The following is a 12,747-nucleotide window of genomic DNA, read 5'->3' as shown; positions in this document are numbered from 1 at the left end:
ATATACAACAAGCCCCACTAACAAATATTTTAATATAAAATAATGGGGTGCTTAATTTATCAATTTAATCAGTTTAAATTGACCAGAATCAAATTTCAATTAAATTTCACCGTAGGCCCTAAAAATTATGCCAACCACAATGGCGTAGTCAATTTCGGGTTCCGTGGCCGATAAGGCCCTCAATTAAATTTCCAAAACAGACTACTCAAACAGATATTCCTACGATGAACAGATAAAATTTCAAACCACATATTTTCACATAGTGGAACACAAAATCATATCAAAATACATAATCACATCATGTTAAGGACCAATTAACATACTACGGAACAGGGGTGTCACAGTCTTCCCCCCTTTAGGAAGTTTGGTCCTCCAAACTTAACTTACCTTCGTCGGGAAACAAATGTGGATAGCGTAGACGCATTTCCTCCTCTTTTTCCCATGTAGCATCTGTCCCATAGTGTTCCTTCCATTCCACTTTCACCATTGGAATGGATTTGTTTCTCAATTCTTTCACTTGTCGGTCAACAATTCTTTCCGGCCATTCAGCATATTCCATATTTTCATCGATAGCAATCCGGTGATAATCAATCACATGCAACGGGTCTCGGAGGTAACCCCTCAACATTGACACATGAAACACATTGTGGATTTGTTCAAATCCCGGTGGCAAAGCAACTCTATAAGCAACTGGACCAAGTTTCTCCAAAATTTGAAACGGCCCAATATAACGGGGCGTCAACTTGTCCTTTTTCCCAAACCTGACTTGGCCTTTCATTGGAGAAACACGGATGAACACATGGTCGCCGACCTCATACTCAAGAGGTCTTCTCCGGACATCTGCATAACTCTTCTGTCGGTCTTGAGCTGTTTTGAGCCTTTGCCGAATAATCTTGATCTTTTCAGAGGTGTCTTGTACAATTTCAGGCCCGAGCAAAGCTCTGTCCCCGACCTCTGTCCAACAAATAGGTGATCTACACCTCCTACCATACAAAGCCTCGTATGGTGCCATACCGATGCTGGAGTGGAAGCTATTATTATAGGCAAATTCTGCAAGTGGCAGGCAATCTTCCCAACTCCCCTGAAAATCCAAAGCACACATGCGAAGCATATCTTCCAAAGTCTGTACTGTTCGTTCTGACTGCCCATCTGTCTGTGGGTGGAATGCAGTACTGAACCTTAGTTCTGTTCCCATAGCTTCCTGCAAACTCTTCCACAATCTAGATACAAACTTCGGATCTCTATCCGACACAATGGTTACTGGAACTCCATGTAAGCGGACAATTTCATCAACATAAATAGTAGCCAACCTGTAAGCAGTAAATGTAGTTTTGACAGGCAGAAAATGTGCAGATTTAGTCAATCTATCAACTACAACCCAAACAGAATCCATACCGCGGGAAGTCCGAGGTAGGCCAACAACGAAATCCATAGTCACATGTTCCCACTTCCACTCAGGAATGGGGAGAGGTTGAAGTAGACCGCCTGGTTTCTGATGTTCAGCCTTAACTTGCTGACACTGAAGGCACTTGGACACATGTTCTGCAATCTCTTTCTTCATTTTAGGCCACCAATAGGTTTGTTTCAAATCCCGATACATTTTATTGTTACCCGGATGCATAGCAAATACGGATCTGTGGGCTTTATCTAAGACCCTCTTCTTTAGCTCCGGAATAACTGGAACACATATTCGGTTTCGAAATTTCAACATTCCATTCTCGATACTGAACTCTGCTTTTGGGCTGACTTCAAATTCATCAATTACCTTTCTGAGGAACTCATCCTCTTTCTGTTTTTGCTTGATTTCATCAACAATTGCCGGCTCGGCTGTAATAGCGGCTATCAATCCGCCCTGTTCGCCCACTACCACTTCAATTTCAGACTTTTCAAAGTCTTGCAAAATCTCCCTTTGTTCAGTAAGCAAGCAAGCCATACTCCCTGTTGATTTCCTGCTCAAGGCATCAGCCACTGTATTAGCTTTTCCGGGGTGATACTGAATTTCTAGGTCGTAATCTTTTATCAATTCCAGCCATCTTCTCTGACGCATATTCAACTCTTTCTGCGTGAAGAAGTATTTTAGGCTTTTATGATCTGTGTAGACTTCACACTTTGCCCCATACAAATAATGCCGCCAGATTTTCAAAGCAAAAACAACTGCGGCCAATTCTAGGTCATGTGTTGGATAATTCTTCTCATGTGGCCTCAACTGTCGGGAGGCGTAAGCAATAACCTTTCCGTTCTGCATTAACACACAACCCAGACCCTTATAAGATGCGTCACTGAAAATCACAAAATTTTCCGTACCTGAAGGTAGTGTCAAAATTGGTGCAGTGGTCAATCTTGTCTTCAATTCATGAAAGGCTGATTCTCTTTCACTATTCCACTCAAATGGTTGTCCTTTACGTGTCAATTGGGTAAGAGGCACAGCTAATTTCGAAAAGTCCTTTACAAACCTTCTGTAGTACCCAGCTAAGCCCATGAAACTGCGAACTTCTGTCACATTAGTTGGTGTAGGCCAATTCACAATTGCTTCTATTTTCTGCGGGTCCACTGAAATTCCTTCCTTGTTGACCACGTGCCCTAAGAAAATAACCTCATCCAACCAAAACTCACATTTCTTTAACTTAGCAAATAGTTTTCTTTCCCGAAGTATTTGTAAAACAGTCCTCAAATGATGTTCGTGTTCAAGTCTATCTTTAGAGTATATTAAAATATCATCGATGAAGACAACAACAAACTCATCAAGGTAGGTTTTAAAAATTCTATTCATTAAGTCCATAAATGCTGCCGGAGCATTAGTCACTCCAAATGGCATAACAAGAAACTCAAAATGACCATACCTCGTTCTGAATGCGGTTTTCTCAACATCTTCTGCCTTAACCTTCAGCTGATGATACCCGGATCTCAAATCAATCTTAGAAAACACCTGTGATCCCTGCAACTGGTCAAATAAGTCATCAATACGGGGTAAGGGATATTTATTCTTTATCGTTACCTTGTTCAATTCCCGGTAATCAATACATAGGCGTAAGGTACCATCCTTTTTCTTTACAAATAACACTGGTGCGCCCCAAGGCGAAGTACTGGGCCGGATAAACCCTTTATCAAGAAGGTCTTGCAACTGTTCTTTTAATTCTTTCATTTCGGCTGTAGCCATCCTGTAGGGAGTTTTAGAAATAGGTTGGGTGCCTGGCACAGTTTCAATAGTAAACTCTATCTCCCTGTCTACCAATTCCCCTGGTAATTCATTTGGAAACACATCTGGGAATTCTCTAACGATGGGAATATCATTCAATTCAACATTCACGGATTGTTCAGTCAATACATAACACAAATAACCCCGGCATCCCTTCCTGATCAATTTACATGCTTTCATTGCAGATATCAAATATGGTGGAGGTACTACCCCATTTCCCACAAACACAATTTCTTCCTGTTCTGGTGGTTTAAATACAACCCTCTTTGTCACACAATCTATAGTGGCACAGTATTTGGTCAACCAATCCATGCCCAAAATTACATCAAAGTGTCTAAAGTTTAAGGGCAACAAATCTACATACAGGGTAGCATCCTCAATATGCATGTCACAAAACCGATATATATAGTCACATAACACAGATTCCCCCGATGGAGCAGACACACATAACAAATATGGCAACAATTCTAGGGGTCTTTTCAGTCTAGATGCAAATGCATATGTCACAAATGAATGCGTTGATCCAGAATCAATTAACACAAAAGCATCCTGATTACATATCGAGATAGTACCTGAGACAACGGCATTGGCATTCCGTGTATCACCCGGAACGAGTGCAAAGACTCTCCCTTGTCTCACTGTATCCCCAGTAGTAGCAGATCTCAAAGTGTTTCCCGGCTTCGGGATCGATGCAGTGGAGCTAGCAGCTATCTTCCCACTATTCTGATTACAATCTCGGGCTATATGCCCTTGTTTCCCACACTTAAAACAGGCTCCCGATGCACGGTAACAAACTCCACGGTGCCTTTTGCTACAAGTGTTGCACATGGGAGTCGTGTCTCGGGAAGAACTTGAGGTAGTTGAGGAGCCCGTGTTTTGCTTTTTCAGAAATTTCTTCTTCAAAAAGAAGCCTTGTCTTTTGTTGTCTCTCCATTCGGTTGTTGGCTTAGCTTGTCTAGCTATATTAGCCTCTGATATGATGGCCCGGTCAAGCACCCCAATGTAGGTCTCCAATTTCAGGACATTCACCCGCTCTAGGATGTCACTTCGGAGCCCACCTTCAAAATGCCTTGCCTTCTTATAATCAGTGTCAATTACGTGTGGTGCAAACCTGGCCAACTCAGTGAATTTGGCCTCATACTCAGCTACAGTCATACTGTCTTGTTTGAGTTCCATGAACTCTGCCACTTTCCTGTCCCGGACACACTGCGGGAAGTACTTGTCATAGAAGATTTCCAAAAATTTCGCCCAATCAATATCTCTGTGGTTTTCCCTCATCAACATCCACCATCTTCTTGCTTCATCTTCTAGCATAAAGGTGGCTAGAAGCACTTTCTGTGTATCCGAGCACGGAAACACCTCAAACAGTTTTTCAATCCCAAGCACCCAAGCTTCGGCTTTTAAGGGATCTAGTCCACCATGGAACTGTGGTGGTTTCATTTTCTTGAATTCCTTGGTAAGAGCGATTATCCGATCATCATTTTGATTATCTGGCACAGGTGGTGCCGGAGGTGGAGGTGGCGGATGTGGTTGCTGCCACTGTTGTTGCCACTCCTGTTGCTGTCTCAAAGCTTCTGCCATTTCCTGAATCAGTCTTTCCATTCTGTCCAGTCTGGCAGCAGAGGATTCCTCTAACTCATCACCTCTGGTTCTCACCATCTGATTAAACTTGCATTATATTCCATACCAAAGGTACACAAGTACACATACACTAAGGAGCACATATTTCCAGATAATTCGTAATGCAAGTAGTTCACGACTTACACATATAATTATTCATAACAAAACATTTGAGTATATAATCAATGCTTCCAAACTCGTATTTATCACATGAATGCATCCTAGATCTTATCTAGACGCTTATTGCTCTTTTTGGACAAGTGTGTGAGTTATTAACTCGTGCTCTGATACCACTCTGTCACGACCCCGTACCCGCCCCCGTGGGTTAAGGACGTAACCGGCCAGTAATCATGAGATTACCTACGGCCTCAAACTGTTCTAAACGCATTCTAACAGAGTTAATGGGGGCCAAACGGAAGCAAAATTAAAAACTTTGTCCATAGAGCCGTGCTTATATGCACATCAAACAAACCATACTCAGATACGTTAATAACTCACATCAAAAGTACAATTTCACAAAATTCATTACAGACAGGATCGTCCAAAACGAGTCAACCTATAACAGACTATGTACAGACATGCACTAGGTCCTTGCCAACAAGACAAAACATAGGTACATAGTAAAAGGGCAAGGATGGTCTCATGCGCGAGGCACAAGGCTGACTCTCCCAAAACTCCTGTTGTTCCTAGCAGACTTCACTGGGGCTGGGTTTGGACTTCCCTTGGCTCACCTACAAATACATGAATGAGCGTGAGCGACAGCCCAGTGAATAGTATCAAATATAACAGTTACATAACAATATGTAGAACAACATGCTCCAAACGGCCTTGGGCCCAATTCATACTTCTGTTTAACAGCAAAATATATATAACTATACGAAATGCAAGTCAAGTAACTGTAGTTCCAAACATTCTGGCCTTTGGCCCATCCGGGTTTCCATTCTTGGCAAAACGGCCTTCGGCCCATTCATTCATGTAAAACGGCCTTTGGCCCATTCATTCATGTCAAACGGCCTTCGGCCCGTTCATTCATGTCAAACGGCCTTTGGCCCATTCATTCATGTCAAACGGCCTTTGGCCCGTTCATTCATGTCAAACGGCCTTTGGCCCATTCATTCATGTCAAACGGCCTTTGGCCCATTCATTCATGTCAAACGGCCTTTGGCCCATTCATTCATGTCAAACGGCCTTTGGCCCATTCATTCATGTCAAACGGCCTTTGGCCCATTCATTCATGTCAAACGGCCTTTGTCCACAATCCCAATTAACAACTCATAATATTTATAGGGGAATAACAATTGGACATTGACAAGTTTTCAAATATTGATATTACTCACAGTGATCGGCTTGTGGATGCGCCCTGGAGCTTGACCCTACACATTTCATGAATACAAAAGGGTCACTAACAGTTCAATTCGTTCTTTAATTCACATATTCCTCTTTAGGCTTTGTTCTTATCTCATTAACTCATTTACAATGCTTAACACATGCCCAAGAGTGCTTACAAGTGAAAGAGAACAGAAAACGAATCACAGAATGTATGAACAAAATTCCAGAAAACAGGGTCCCCGCTCGAGCGTAAGCTTCTCCGCTCGAGCGGACCCTTAAGGCCTGCAAGGTACTGGTTGCACAAAAGATGCGCTCGAGCTGAAGGTCCGTCTACAAAGATCCACGCTCGAGCGTGAAATGTCCCGCTCGAGCGGGCATCCAACTCTGCAAAAATGCTGGGAGCACGATTTTCCCGCTCGAGCGGCCATTACCCCGCTCGAGCGGACCTCAAAAATCTGGGTTTCCCAGATCGTGTTCTTGAGCTCCAAATCAGTTTTCCATCTACATTTCTTGCATGCAATGGTTCAAATTACACATTTACACATGCTAACATGCTACTAATGCAGATTACAACATTAGGAAGCTCAATTACATGAATTATCTACATGCATGTCCCAAATTGTCTCAAACCCATCATCAACATGCTCAAATTCAACATTCAAGACTTATACTCCCATGATTTGTACATGCATGTGGGAGATGCTCATCATTCTCAACTTAGATGGTACAAATGGTGACTACAATATGAGCTTTACCCAAAACTCCACATGAATCATGTGTTTCAAGCTCAAACATGCAAATTCAAAGTAATTTCTTACATGCATGAGTTCTAAGACTTCAATCTCAACAAAAATCAACTCATTACATGTTCTTGATCACAAACAACCCTTGAACTTACAAATTACAAGTAAGATTTCATGAAATCACTTACCTAAGAGCTTCAACACTCAAGCTCTAGCCAAATCTTGAGCTAGATCTTCAAATTCCCAAGTCTTGAGCCCAAATTACACAAATCTCTCCCTTTTTCTCTCCATGGCCGGCCTCTCTCTCCCTCTCAATTGTCTAACTCAGATTTTGAGTTTTAAGAGAGCTAAAGGGGAGTGCAAGGCAAATATACAACAAGCCCCACTAACAAATATTTTAATATAAAATAATGGGGTGCTTAATTTATCAATTTAATCAGTTTAAATTGACCAGAATCAAATTTCAATTAAATTTCACCGTAGGCCCTAAAAATTATGCCAACCACAATGGCGTAGTCAATTTCGGGTTCCGTGGCCGATAAGGCCCTCAATTAAATTTCCAAAACAGACTACTCAAACAGATATTCCTACGATGAACAGATAAAATTTCAAACCACATATTTTCACATAGTGGAACACAAAATCATATCAAAATACATAATCACATCATGTTAAGGACCAATTAACATACTACGGAACAGGGGTGTCACAAATACCCTCTAGTCCAAATTATAGATGGGAGGGAATCCTTCCAAAATATATATATAATAAAATGCACATTGTAAATACTCAACATACTATTTTAGGCTCTGTTTGGCAAGGTGGTTGGGACTCAATTAGCTCACTGAAAGATAAAATAGGCTAATAAATCTATAAGATAAAATGTCACATTTAAATCATAATCATTTCACTTTTTTTCTCACAAAATTATAAAAAAATCAAAAGTTTATCCAAAACGGAACTTTTGTAGCCAAGCTAAAAAATTTCTTCCCAAATGAAGGCTTAAAAGTTAAAAGTCACAAAAAAAAATTAAAAAGTCAAAATTATACAAAAAGTTAAGATTTTTATTTTTTTTTCTTCCTGTTTTTTGCACTTTTTTTTTTTTTTTTTTTTTTTGTAGAAGCCAAAAAATCATCTAAACATACTAATTTTTTTTAAAGGGTTTCTAAATACACATACCTTTTACTTTGGACCCCCATCACCAAAATTGCTTCCCTCTTTATTTTTCTTTGGATTCTTATCATAATCTTAAATATACCCTTTGAACACCACCCTTACATCTTCCATTTGCAACTCCTCATTTCTCCTCTGCCAGTCCCCCCTCATTCCGGTGATCTCCCCAAATGCCCTTCTCTCGTCGACTACTCCCCACTCTTCCTTCCGATCTCCACCATTGCATTTCTGGGACCTCTCTCACATTCTGGTAGGCACCCCAACCCCTCTTTTTGCCTTCACTACCACTCTTACCGCCGTTTAGAAAATTAGTTCCGAACAAATGCCTGATGTTCAATAGTATGTAGTCGAACAAAAGACATATGTTCGGTTTGGAGCACTAAACATATTCAACAAGTTCGGCTCTATGTAACCGAACAAAAAGAAATCGACCAAACTATGAGTTAGAGAAAGAAATCGAAAGGAGAAAGAGAGTAGTACACGAAAGACAATCGTGTCCTTAAAACACAACCTACTGACCCTCTAACTTTATTTTCTTTTTTATCTCCTTCCTTCATTTCCTTTCTTTTACATAACATTGCCTTCTCAAATCCATTATACCCAAAGCACTCTCTTCGTTCTATTCTTTCAATCTTGTTCTTCTTCTCTATCACCCAATCTTGTTCTTCTTCTCTATCACCCATTTTCTTTTTATTTATTTTTTTGTAAATGTGTCTTTGTCTTTTGCTTTCGGTAAACCCTCACTTTTCTCTCTAGATTTAGATTATTCTCCTTAAATATCTGGTTTTGGATCTTGGTTGATGAAGATCGTGATGTTCCAGAGGTTGCCGGAGGGTGGGTTGGTCTTTGGACGGTGTCGGCAAGAGTGGAAGTAGTGATGGGATTAAGGGTTAGATTTGGGAGGATAGGGATGTGGACAAAATTGGAATTTGATATTAGAACAAAATTGTAATAAAATAAAATTTTAAAAAAAGGGGGGTCCAAAGTAAAAAGGTAGGGACATTTAGTAGCCCTATTTTTTTTATCTTCTATTTTAGTTAAAAATCAAAAAAAAAATACTAAAATAGTCTATTTTCAAATGAGGCCTTAAAGTGATTTGCAAAATTTTTCCCATAGAAATCGGACCCCAAAATTCCACTCCATGATGTGTTTGAGAAATAAGATTTTTAACTAAAAAATCAAAAATTCATAATAAGTCTTTAAATAATAATTTTTATTTTTATTTTTATAAAAAAATTCAATTTCTAAATGAGGCACAATATGTTACGCTTAATTTCAAAAGTAAAAAAAATATTAAAAATATTAAATATTTTATAAATATTTTTATAAAATATCTCACACCGGTGAGCAAGGTTTTAAAAAGCGACCGTAATCGTTACATAACACTTTTACGTAACCGTTGTGGTAATTACCGTTACCCGTTACGGCCACTTTTGCAGTGTGATTGAGATTCACGGGTGTGTCGATCGTAGCGACTGCCGTAGCGGTCGTAACAACCTGTTACACACCGTTACATAATGGTTCCGAACTACTTCTTTCAAAAAAACACACAAAAAAAAAGGGCTAAAAATGGGAGAAGAGGGATAGAGAGAAGATGAAAGATAAAAAGAGAAGATGGATGAGCAAGAGACAGAGAGAGAGAAGATGGAAGATGAAGAACATGTTATTGATTTATTGAAGCTATGAGATCTATGTTATTATTCTATTCAACTGCTATCATTCAACCATTTTGTTTGTGTATGTCTATCTATATATTGTTTGAAAATAATAATAATAATAATAATAATAATAATAAGTGTGGTCATTATCTATTTGGCTTGGTTAAAATATGTATATATACATATATATTTAGGCTATTATTTATTCTCTTACTTTTGTCATTGTTTATCTTATATATAATAGTTAGTGATTAATTTTTTATATAATATAAAGTCATTAATTATTAAAATAAAATGTAAAAAACTCAGTTTATAGTGATTTAAAAATATGAAATATATTGGATCATACTTAAAAATTTACAAAAATTGATCAATATTTATTTTAAACCCAATAAATATGATCATGGAAAAAAATATGCATATCGGTAAGTTTTTTTCAAATTGTGCAAAAAATAAAAAAATTTATGATTTCGATTACCGCAACCATTACGTTACGATCTTTATACTCTGCAACCGTAACTACATCACTGTCATTATTATGACGACCACAACTGCTTTTCAGAACCTTACCGGTGAGGCATTAACATTTGGAGTGACAATATTACTCCAAAAGTAATTCAAAATTCCATGGAGACTGCTGCCGAGATACAAGTTCCAAAGTCAAAAATATTGAAATCATGAGAGTGATGTCAAAGGAGGAGAGCGCATTCAAAGCCGTGTTGTGTACCTATGTCAAGTTAGTTGGCTTTGAAAGAGAAAAAACAAGTCGTGAAATTACCCACAAAGAAAAAAATAAAGAAAAAAAGTCTCACTTTCTCTTAACAGAATAGCCAACGACTTTGACCAAGTCAAATTGTTTTTTTAAGTTTCCAAACAAATGACAGACTATATTTTCATTCATGCATATTTTCTAAAATTAAACTAGAAAACAAATACATTGGACAAGAAAATAATAGACACCACAGCTAACAACAGGCAGTACAAAACAAATAAAAAATTAAAAAAAAAAAAATTGGCTATTTTTCACACACGGCCGGCAATAGTTGACTGCTGAGGTTGGTTGTCCAAGAGAAAGAATCGCAAAAGAAACCATTTCAAAAGGCATTGCAAACCATACAAAAACAGAAAAAAAGGGAATATAGAGCTCTGGGGGTCCAACAGAAATTGAAGATGAGGCTCTGGAAAAGGGCTTCCGGAGCCTTGAAAGACCGTAACAGCATTTTGGCAGCGAGTCTATCACGCAGGACATCGCTCCGGAACCCTGACATTGAAGCAGCGGTGATCAAAGCCACCAGCCATGACGAGTCCCACGTCGATTACAGGAACGCCCAGCGAGTCTTTGCGTGGATTCGCATGTCTCCTGCTTACCTCAGGCCCTTCGTTTGGGCCCTCAGCATGCGTATGGAGAAGACTCGGAGCTGGGCTGTGGTTCTTAAGGGCTTGATGCTAATGCACGGTGTCTTCTGCTGCAAAGTCCCTGCTGTGCAGAAGATCGGTCGATTACCTTTCGACCTGTCCAATTTTAAAGATGGACATGCCAGCCCGGCCAAGATGTGGGGCTTCAATGCTTTTGTTCGCGCCTACTACGCCTTTCTTGATCAGAAATCCGCATTTCTCTGCATGGATTTTCAAGAACGCAAGGCGCGAATCAAAGAAGCATTAGAAGATCCGCACCAACACCAGCACCAGTACCAACAACAACAACAACCCATAGTGCAAGAGCTCGTGAGGCTGCAAAAAATGCAGAGCTTGCTAGATATGCTGCTTCAGATCAAACCCCAAGCCGATGGAATGGTTAGGTTTCTCATCCTTGAAGCCATGGATTGCATTATCATCGAGATATATGATGTTTATAGCAGAACATGTAGCGGGATTGCAAAGGTTCTGATGAGGATTCATTCGGCTGGTAAGGTTGAAGCCTCTATGGCTCTCAAGGTTTTGCAGAAAGCAACAGCGCAAGGCGAGGATCTCGCTTTGTACTTTGAGTTTTGCAAACAGATTGGGGTTATTAACGCATCTGAATGTCCTAAAGTCGAGCAAGTCCCAGAAGAAGATATCAGACAGCTCGAGTGCATAATTGGAGTTTCGAAAGCCCAACAAGAGGATCATTATAATGATAAGGCAATTGTTGTTGCTGCGGATAAGGAGATTATTGCTGTGCATGAAGAAAAGAGGGATTTAAAGAGCAATTTAGCTTTACAGACCATAATAACCAACAACTGGGAGGTATTTGATGAAGATTTGATAAGGGTTAATGGTGACTCTGGTTCAAGAACACCCATAAAAGAAGACCCCTTTGCAGCTTGTTTGATTACAGTTGACCATCCATATTATGTTAATGGTAATCATCAAGAACTTCCAGATTTAATTAGTTTCTCATAGTAGTTGGAGTTGAGATTTGCATTCCATTTGAGGAGCTTCATCAACTGCTCAAGAAAGAACCAGAACACCCAAAACAAAATATATCTAATATATATAGCAAAAAATATCAGTTTATTTTTTAAAATTTCAGGAGAGACCATTTGATTTTTGTTTTGTTTTGTTTTGGTTTTTGTTTTTGTTTTTTCTTTTAAAAAAAATAAAAAAAGAACTTATTTCTGGATTTCGAAGTATTAATAATTCTTTTGCTCCTCATCAAGCTGTGTGTTGTAATTTAGACATGCAATGATGGGCATTATACGCATTACATTTGGAGATCACTGAGTAGATTTTATAAAATGGATGATTCTTTTTTACCTATGATTTTCTAGGCAGGCAGTCAGTAAGTATGTGGAATTATTCTGTAATGCCCATTTCGCAACATGGCCCTTCAATCTAATTTGTGTCCAAGACATATCAAACGAGCTGTCTGTTTGCTTGATTTTGGGTTGGATTAGAATAAAATCAATTGCTAAACAAAGTTCCAACAAATTTCCAACTCCAAGACAGCCTATTTAATTATTGATTTATAATTATAATTTGTGTGTATCTCGACTAATCCTTGAAACTCTGAAATTAATGATCCATTCCAATTGTGAAAATATTTGAG

The 12,747-nt window shown here is 39.0% G+C and overlaps 1 protein-coding gene across 1 annotated transcript; it reads left to right on the top strand.

Moving 5' to 3' along the window:
- Nucleotides 1-10,623: 10,623 nt before the first annotated feature.
- LOC114316069 (putative clathrin assembly protein At1g25240) lies at nucleotides 10,624-12,319 on the top strand. Its single transcript, XM_028262724.2, has one exon. The coding sequence runs from the start codon at nucleotides 10,890-10,892 to the stop codon at nucleotides 12,099-12,101; it is 1,212 nt and encodes a 403-aa protein (XP_028118525.2). The 5' UTR covers nucleotides 10,624-10,889; the 3' UTR covers nucleotides 12,102-12,319.
- Nucleotides 12,320-12,747: the final 428 nt, after the last annotated feature.

This window comes from Camellia sinensis, chromosome 5 (genome assembly GCF_055761805.1).
Source record: "Camellia sinensis isolate YWXY chromosome 5, ASM5576180v1, whole genome shotgun sequence".
NCBI lineage: Eukaryota > Viridiplantae > Streptophyta > Magnoliopsida > Ericales > Theaceae > Camellia > Camellia sinensis.
This window is presented reverse-complemented; position numbering and strand designations above follow the sequence as displayed.